Source organism: Falco cherrug, chromosome 4 (assembly GCF_023634085.1).
Source record: "Falco cherrug isolate bFalChe1 chromosome 4, bFalChe1.pri, whole genome shotgun sequence".
In the NCBI taxonomy this organism is placed as follows: Eukaryota; Metazoa; Chordata; class Aves; order Falconiformes; family Falconidae; genus Falco; species Falco cherrug.
In genome coordinates this window covers 50,836,559-50,845,721 of record NC_073700.1, presented here as the reverse complement: position 1 = coordinate 50,845,721, position 9,163 = coordinate 50,836,559, and the positions used below count along the sequence as shown (strand labels likewise).

Below are 9,163 nucleotides of genomic sequence, written 5' to 3'. Positions count from 1 at the left end.
ATAAACGCTAACCTCCCTCCAATGAGCAAGCGCCTCGCGAAGGGGCGGGGCGGCTCTGCCGGCGCACGCGCGCAAGCTACAGCCCTGCGGTACGCGCAGCCTGAGGCGCAGGCCCCGCCCCGCCAGAGAACCCCGCCCCCCTCAAGGGCCCGCCCCCGCCCCTCCCGCCGCCACGGTGCCCCCCCTTCCGCCCTTCCCCCGGCGGCGCAGCAGCAGAACCGGGAGGCCGCGACCGTTCACAGTCCTTTCTCTTTAATCGTAACAGAGCGGCGGGGAGCTCATGTTGCCCCCCGCCAGGAGCCCCGGAATTCCCGGGGAGCAGGCTCCGGGAGGTGCCGGGCGGCCAGACTGTCCTGCCGTGGGCAAGCAGTCCCAGCGGAGTGGCAGAGGCCCGGGCAGGAGGGCTCTCCCGTGCATAGGCCCGGGAGTGGCATGTGGGGTGGGGGAGCCAGGCAGATTCTCTGCACAGGGCTGGGGGGCACTCGGACCCCGCCCCCCCCCCCCCCCCCCCCCCCCCCATCCCCAGAGGTAGCACTCGCTCCTGCGACAACCCTGGCTCCAGCTGCAGCACTGCCCAGCCCTCAAGCCACAGCGTGCGGGCAGGCTGTCTGCCTCCTACCGGGGCACCGGCCCTGCCAGGTCCTGCAGCCCCCGGGGGACACAGTCTGTGGACCCCCCAGGCTCAGGTGCAGCAGGCAGTCTCCACCCGGGACCACGCATTCTCCGGGTGTGGCGGCTCCTTTCTGGGCATGGGGCCGTGCTATCTGCGGTACATGGTGAAGGCCATGAAGCTGAAGAGGAGGGTGAGGCCAGCTAGGAAGGTGGTTGCGGTGGCAGTGAAGACATGGCGGTACTGCAGCTGAAAGTACCAGAGCACGGCCAGCATCAGCACGAAGAGTGGCAGCATGAGGCTGCCCACGTTGAGGGCGGCGTGTACGGGGTCGGCAGAGGCGTGGGAGCCGGTGGGCGCGGGGGCCGGGCTGTGCTGGGAGATGTGGCAGTGCAGGACGCTGTTGTGTGCGAGGTGCAGGGCGGCCAGGCTCTGGGTGTCATCGCGGAGCAGCTGCCCCTGGTAGATTAGCCGCACTTGCTGCTCCTGCCCAGGAAAATAGGCCCTGGGGCAGGGGACAAGGAGGGAGTTGTCACACTCCCCCCAGGACACACACCCCTCCATCCATCCCCCCAGGGGCAGGCGGCAAACCAACCCATCCACCCACCCTGCCTGCGCAATGCCTGCACCCCTGTGCCTGCGCTTTGCCATCAGCCGCCCTGGGGGCACTACCAGAAGCCAAGGCACCTGCCAGGACAGGTCACCTGATGGCCCCACCAGGGACAGGCCCAGGCACCAAGGGCACACACCACCCACACAAGGACAAGGGTGGCAGCTCCCAGCTGCTCCAGGGAAGGAAGGCATGGCCAGCGGGGCTCGGGGACGCCCCCAGTCGGGACATCCCCGAGCGGTGCCGCAGGAGAACCGGTGTGCCCTGCCCCTCACCTCTTCAAGGCCCCGACGGTATCGCCGGGGCGCACCCGGGCCAGGCGCTCCGTGTCGTTGAGGAACTTCAGCCGCAGCACCATGGTGGGCTCGGTGGGGCCGCCGTCCCCCTCACTGAGGGGGCCCTGCGCGGGTGTGGGGCCGGCCCGGGGCCGCAGCCCCGCCGCCAGCCCACCCGCCCCATCGGCAGCCGCTGGGGCCGCCGCCGCCGCCGCCGCCGGGGCCTTGTGCTCCACGGGGGTCGGGGCAGCGCTCGGGCCCTCCTCGGAGAGCGGCGCGGCGGCTCGGGGCGGCGCAGCAGGCTCGGGGGCGCGGGTGGAGGCCCAGGCCAGCCCCAACACCACGACCACCAGCAACAACGCGAAGAGCACAGTCACCTCATCGCCAACGCCCTCGATCAGCGCCATGGCGGCACCGCCTACCGACCTGCGGACATAGAGCGGGGCGGTCAGCCCGCCGAGCCGCCGGCAACCGGAGCCGCAAGCGGCCCGGGCCCCTCACCTGCCGCCATCGCAACCGCTTCCGCCTAACTGCAAGGCACTCCGGGAGATGTAGTTCTACTCGGTGCCTGCGCAAAGGCACCCGCCGCGATGCACCCTGGGAAGTGTAGTCCCGCCCTCTGCCGCAGGGTGTGCCAAGGCAGAGGGCGGGACTACACTTCCCAGCGTGCCCTGCGCCAAGCTGCGCATGCGCCGTGCGGCTACCTCGGCCAGGGCCCTTCCCCTCCTCCGCCATTACCGGTTTGAGAAATACTCCGCTTTGCAGGGCCCAGTTTGAGGAGGTGCGGTGCTGCGGGGTGGCTGGAGGAAGGGGTTGCGAGGATGGCGGCAGCTGGGCCTGGGTTCACAGGGAGGCGTTGGGGTGTTGGCGTTAATGCGGTGGCGCTTGGCGAGGCTTAGGAGGGAAGGATTGCTGTTGGGGTGCTGACAGGATAGGGTAAAATAGACTACTTCAGTTGGAAGGGATGTACAAGGATCATCTAGTCCAACTGCTGGATCACTTCAGAGCTGACCAACGCTTAAAGTATGTTATTAAGGGCATAAGTGCCTCTTAAAACACTGACAGGCTTGAGGCAATGACCATTTCTCTAGGGAGCTTGTTTTGGTGTTTAACTGCCCTCTTGGTACAGAATTGCTTCCTAATGTCTGGTCTGGTGCAGCTTGGAGCTATTCCCAGGCATCCTGTCCCTGGATTGCAGCGAGAAGTGATCGGCACCTCCCCCTCCATGTCCTTTCCTCAGTTAAGCTGCAGAGAGCAATGGGGTTGCCCCCCAGCCTCCTTTTCTCCAAACTCGACAAGCTTAAAGTCCTCAGCTGCTCCTCAGAGGGCATGCTTTGCTGGCCTTCTCTGGACACATTCAAGGACCTTCTCATCCTTCTTAAATGGTTGGGGCCAGAACTGCACTTGAGGTGAGGCTGCACCAACACTGAATACAGTGGGATAATCCCCTCTCTTGAGCGGCTGGTTCTGCTGCATTTGAGGCACCGCTGGATGTGGTTTGCCCTCTTGGCTGACTGCTGTTGAGCTGCTGCCACCTAGCACCCCCAGATTCCTTTCTGCAGGGCTGTTCTCCAACCGCTCCTTTCCTGGTTTATGGGGTGTCCTTGGAAATCTGTTGGCGAGTCCAGAGGAGGCCACAGAAATGGTCAGAAGGCTGGAACACATCTTCTGTGAGGACAGGCTGAGAGAGTTGGCATGGAGGAGGCTCCAGGAGACCTCACTGCAGCCTTTCAGTACTTAAAGGGGGCTTAAAAAAAAGATGGAGAGAGACTTTTTAGCAGGGCCTGTTGCAACAGGACAAGTGGCAATGGTTTTAAAATAAAGGAGGGCAGATTCAGACTAGATTTAAGGAAGAAATCTTTTACACTGAGGGTGGCAAAACACTGGCACAGGTTACCCAGAGAGGTGGTCAATGACCCATCCCTGGAAACATTCAAGGCCAGGTTGGACAGGGCTCTGAGCAACCTGATCTATTTGAAGATGTCCCTGCCCATGTCAGGGGGCTTGGACTAGATGACCTTTGAAGGCCCCTTCCCACCCAGACTGTTCTGTGATGATTCTGTGAAACCTTTCAGATGAAATTTCTCATGCAACTGAAGGAGCATGAAGTCATCAGTTCCTCTTAACAGTAGAAGTATTTTTATAATTTAATCGATATCCTGTTCTTTGCTTTATATATAGAAAAGTGGTGAAGGGTCTAGAAAGCAAGTCTTATGAGGAGTGTCTGAGGGCACTGGGGGTGTTTAGCCTGGAGAAAAGGAGGCTTAGGGGAGATCTTCTCACTCTACAACTGTCTGAAAGTAGGGTGTAGCGAGGTGCGGTTGGTCTCCAAACTAACAAGTGATAGGACAAAGGGAAATAGCCTGAAGTTGCACCAGGGGAGGTTTAAATTGGATATTAGGAAAAATGTCTTCACTGCAAAGGTTGTCAAGCACTGGAACAGGCTGCCCAGCGAGGTGGTGGAGTCACCATCCCTGGAGGGATTTAAAAGACTTGTAGATGTGGCGCTTAGGGATGTGGTTTAGTGGTGGGCTTGGCAGTGCTGGGTTAACAGTTGGACTCAGTGATCTTAAGGGTCTTTTTCAACCTAAACAATTCTATGATTCTAAATTATTCTGTGATTCTAAAACAAGGTGGACAATTGTCAAAGGACAGCAAACTACAGGCAGATCCCACCTCTGGAAGTGCTGTGCTCTGGTGAAGACGTGGTCTCTGGCAGGCAGTAAGCAGATTACAAAGCACAGAGATGACATGGGGCAATGGGAGAAGCTGCAGATTAAAACTGGCTGAGTTCCAGTGATCCTTTGGGGGACTGTAGTTCCCCAGATGCGTTTAAACCTACCTGCAGACTTCATGAAGAAGGAGAGTTTGAAAGAGAGCTGGATATTTGATGTGGAGTAGTTTTTGCCTCCAACTTGGTTTTGATGTTCAACGACATTTCAAATAATTTATGCTGAATTCTCTCTTGGTTGATTAGTATCTGGTATTAAAGCTTAATGCTGGAGACTCAGCTTTTCTGTGTTCCTGAAAAGCATTCAGATAATTGTGAACATGGTCAAAAATAGTTTGATCAAAATTTCTGTATTTTGAGGAGAAAAGGCTTGTACCATCAAAACGAGATAGTGGAGGGGGAGACTTGTGGGAGGGGAAAACCTACAAAACCCTGTAAAGGAATGAAGCTGAAAGGGAGATCTTTGGGTGACAATATCCCCTTTCCCCAGGGCATCACCTCCAAGGATCTGTCGTTTTGATGGTATGAGACATTTCCTACAGTAAAATCAGGAGAAATGTGAAGTGGTCATAAACTGCAGCATCCTTTCTGCTGAGGTAATTCCAAGGGGCTGGGTAGCTCTGAGGAATTAATCATTTTCCCTGCCGGGCTCCTGTGTCCAAACTGCCTCCGGGTGGGAGGGACTGGCTGGCTGATGGGTCAGGGGTGGCCCAGGCCTCCTGGCTCCAGCTCAGGTTGAAATCCCAGTTCAGAGCACTGACCGGGAGTCCCAGCATTGGGGCATGGAGCCCGAGGTGGTGATTCTCTCGGCTGCCTCCTTCAGTCCTGATCTGCATTCTTCATTACTGGTTTCAGCTTATCGTTAGACTGCAGCAATGTAGATTGATGAGATGTGTGATAGGAGAGCTTAAGGCTCCAGGCAGCGTAAGTGTAATATTAGCATTAGCAGGAGGCACTGCAAACATAAAATATATTTTTTGTGTGCAGCTGTCTTGCAGAACTCCATAGCAGAACTTGTCCTGCGATCACAGGGAGCAAAGTCTCTAATGACCTGCAAATAGCACTGAGAGAGCTGAAAAGTGGGGCTGCCAAAGCAGAGCTCTTGCATGCACAGCAGAATTTAAAAATAGGCTGCTGCTGGCGTTCTTGCTTACCCGTCATTCCTGGAAGCCCACGGGGAGGACGACTCTCCAGCAGAGGAGAGACGCAGTCCCCTGACGTGACTTCCCTCAGCATCTACGCCGCAGAGCAGAAAGTTGCAGATTCAGTCATTTTACACCAGAGCATCCCTGACTGTTGTTTGCATCTTTTCCAGCTCCAGGTCTCTGCTGGTGCTGGCTTTCCCCTCCCCGGAGCAGCGAGGTGGCAGGGGCACCGGGCAGATGCCCCCTCACCCATGGCGCTGCCATCACGGTGGGAGCAAGGAGTCTCTTTAGCTTGACATTTTCAGTGCCTTCAGGGAAGCTCAGCGCATGTGGGAGTAGAGACATGGGGGAGATGAATGCCTCTGCAGATGAAACTGCTTTCAGAAGCTCCCACCAACAGCGCGAGGTGTCAGCCCCAGTCAAAGACTTGTCGTGGGGAATGCAGTTGGGCCAGAAAAAAGAGCTCGAGGGTGGGAGCATGAGGAGTTGAGGATGCTGAGCTGCAGCGTCTCCAGGCAAGGATGAGCTCTGCATTTACAAAGGACTGCAGAGAACCAGGCTGTGAAACGCCCCCTCCCCATTAGGAGTGAGGGGTCTGCAAGAAGATCCTGAGAAGCCACCCCTGGGTACCACAGCCTGGTGGCACAGCATCGTCCCTTTGTGGGGAAAGGACCCCAATGCTGTGTGCCGAGGGACTGAGGGAGATGGGCAGCCAATGGCTGAGCTGGGGCTTCTCGAAGCAGAGGCGGGCAGTGCCCGTGGGTGCAGAGGCTGCTGGGGAGCAGGTCGCCCTGCTCCACCTGCCTGTGGTGCTCAAGCTGACCGGTGGGCAGGGAGGTACATGCAAGGGCCCCCCCCCCCCCCCCCCCCCCCCGAGGTGCTGTGGGGTGGTGGGTGCGCTGCTCCCTCCCACAGCACTGAGCTGTGAGCCTGGTGCCGGGGGCAGAGGCAAGAAGCTGCTGGGAAGAAAGAGCTGCCCCTTCACTGGGTCACTAAGGCTGATGCAGAAAGTGCTGGGCAAAGCCTGGGTCTGTGCCTGGTGTGGAGAAACAAGGGGTGAGGCTGGGGGTGGGTGGCTGCGGGGGGTGCGTCAGTGCTGGGCAGGGACTGGCTCGGAGGGTGGGAGGAAGCCAGGTACAGGGATGGTCAGAGAGGGAGCTGGTCTGGGTATCACCACCCAAATTAGAAAAAATGCTCCCTGATTTTCTGTTCCCTGATTTTTTTTCAGAGGTGTTGCTTGTGCTGGCCTCCACGCTCGGACAAAGCAGTGCTGCGACCTGCCTGGTCACCGCAGTCATTGAGTGGCCTTGGACCTCCAGTGGCCACAAAGCCAATCCGTCCATGGTCACTGGACTAGACCATGGTCACATGGTCACTGGACCACAGCTGGCAACTGGGGTGACTGCTCCAGTGACAGAAAAGGGGCAGAGAGCAGTTAGACATAAGGGAGGACAGGGATGGGACATGCATTTGCACCAGGGAGAAAGAGGTGGGACCCATGTTAATCTGAGCTGAATAAATCACTACAGACAAAGCTTTGGGAGCAGCAGAGCACCTGCTGAAGAAGACAAAGAGAAAACACACAGAAGAGTAAAAATTTATTAGCTGCTAGTAAGGTGTTTCAATAAGCTGTAGTTAGCAGAGGGTGGTGACCACAAGTTTGCCTCTGGGACAGAAAAGCCCTGGATGCTGGAGATCGCAGAGGCATTTCTGACAAACTGTCTTGGGGAGATGCAGATTCCCCAAACCAGAGCATGGCTGCTTTGACGAGCTCCCAGCAAGAGCAGAGGGTTCCTGAGGAGCCCATCTCACCTCCCTGCCAGTACGGGGCTGACAGAGCTGTCCCACAGCTCCCACCTCCCAGGCTGGCTCTGCTGAGGGTGGAGAAGGCAACCCGGGGCTGTACTAACCCAACAAAGCGCTATAGGATGCCTGTAAGTCCTATAGGACAAGGAACTGAGATGTTCTGGCTCCTTGGCTGTGGGATACCAGCAGCAGAAAACTGGTGGGGAATCTTTTCCACTTGTGTAATAACCTTAAAATACCACCCATGTTTCTTCTCCTGCCGTGGCTGGGCGAGGGTGCACCCCTACCCAAGCAATTTCTAGAATCCGGGCCCGGGTCCAGATGTGCAGCACCACACAAAGCTTAAATGTGGTCTGAAGAGAAAAAGAATAACAAACACTGATTGAAAAACGTCTCATAATCTTGGTGGTTCTGTTTAATACTTTAAAAAGTCAAGCCCTTGGAGATTCAGTGGCGTGGGTTTTGGAACAAAGTTTTTTTGACAGATGGAGAGCTGGCAAGACTTGACAGAGCAGGTTGTGTGTTGGGGTCGCCCAGGAAGAGGCAAGGAGTGTCGAGCAGGGGCTGTGGGAAGAGTGGACATACGGAGAGGAAGAGCGAGGCAGAGTGAGTTGAGCCCTGGTACATGATGTTTGGAAGAGTCTCTGGGGCATGGAAGGTGGGAAGAAATCACTTACACTTGATGCACACGCCAGAGAGAGTAAAAGGGAGGATTTCAGCAGCCGTGATTCAGCTAAAGCATGCAGCTTTGGAGGCCCGCTGGAGGTAAGGCAGAGCAAGGCTCCAAGAGTGGGGGAGAAGCTGCTGCAAAAACAGAAGAGAAGATCCCAGGGCCTTAAGGGTGCTGAATGCAAGGATGCACAAGAAGCAGCAGATTTAAAAAATACATACACTGTGTAGGAGGCAGAAACAGGATTTATAACTTGCAGGATGTTGAAAATAAGCCATGTCTGAGCAAAATCATTTGAGTGGTTATGACTGTTCAAATTTAATGCATTTTATCCAGTGGTTAATCACCCTTGCTGATAAAATTTTGTGTCTAATTTTCAATGTGGATTTGTCTGGCTTCAGCTTCCAGAGATTGAGTCTTTTTATATCTTTCCTGGCTCGATTAAAGAGCCATTTAATATTTCCCTATGAAAGTACTTCTACAGTGTAATCAAGTCACCCCTCAATCTTCTTTTGGATAAGCTGAACAGATTGTGCTCTTTAAATCTTCTGCTGTAAGGCACTCGCTCTAGCCTGCAAATCATTCTGCGTGGGTCTTTTCAGAATCTCTTTGATTTTTCAATATTCTTCTGAAATATTGTTCATGTAAAGCAATGCCCAGTTCTAGAGCGCTGCTGCTCCAGTGAGATGCAGAGATGGGGTCACCCCCTGCCCTGCCTGGGCTCCCCGTGCCCCCTGGGGGACTGGCCCCTTCCGCTCTGTGGAAGGTCGCCTTCGCCGGCTGGCCCCCACTGTGTTTTGTTTGTGCCGTTTGTCTGAGTACACACGATGGAAGTGGGAAAGGGCCCAGACCACTCACTGCTGCATTGCTTTTGTCTCCAGCCAGGCTTGGAGTGCGGCAAGGGCAACAGTGCCGAGCCCAGCAGCATCTCTGGCACAGTGCCGGGGTGAGACATGGCAGCTGCGTGGGCCAGGCACCTGTGGGTGCTGGCTCCTGGCCTCATGGTGGGTGCAGTGTCGTGTGCCAGCACCACTGTGAGCGGGGGCCTCCCTCTCTGCTTTCTGCTTCTTTCTGCCTGCTGCACTGCCTCTGCTCCCGGGACAGGACAGGAGAGCTGCTCGCAGGCTGCAGGGCATCACCCAGGTGGGCAAGCAGCCAGTCCCGGCACCCGGTGCTGCTCTGGGTGCCACACGTTTTGGGGAAGGTCGGCCCAGAGACTGAAAACTGCCCCTTTTCTCTCTGGAGCAGGCCTGCCGTGGGAGCAAGGTGGTCTCAGGGTTCAGCAGGGTTGACGGCACCACAGAGGGTGCAATGAC

The 9,163-nt window shown here is 56.5% G+C and overlaps 1 protein-coding gene and 1 long non-coding RNA gene across 3 annotated transcripts; one reads left to right on the top strand and one right to left on the bottom strand.

Annotated features, from left to right (window-relative positions):
* Nucleotides 1-231: 231 nt before the first annotated feature.
* On the bottom strand, nt 232-2,027 carry TMUB1 (transmembrane and ubiquitin like domain containing 1). Its single transcript, XM_055708940.1, has 2 exons — nt 1,496-2,027; nt 232-1,115 (listed from the first exon to the last, which is right to left on the bottom strand). Exons 1-2 carry the CDS (start codon nt 1,900-1,902, stop codon nt 761-763), a joined length of 762 nt encoding a protein of 253 aa, XP_055564915.1. The 5' UTR covers nt 1,903-2,027; the 3' UTR covers nt 232-760.
* Nucleotides 2,028-2,194: 167 nt separating this feature from the next.
* On the top strand, nt 2,195-8,227 carry LOC106631376 (uncharacterized). 2 transcript variants are annotated; one of them, XR_008732009.1, is made up of 2 exons: nt 2,195-2,276; nt 4,129-8,227. It is a non-coding gene; the product is annotated as an uncharacterized LOC106631376 (long non-coding RNA). The 2 variants fall into 2 exon arrangements; XR_008732008.1 differs by having other exon boundaries at nt 2,655-8,227.
* Nucleotides 8,228-9,163: the final 936 nt, after the last annotated feature.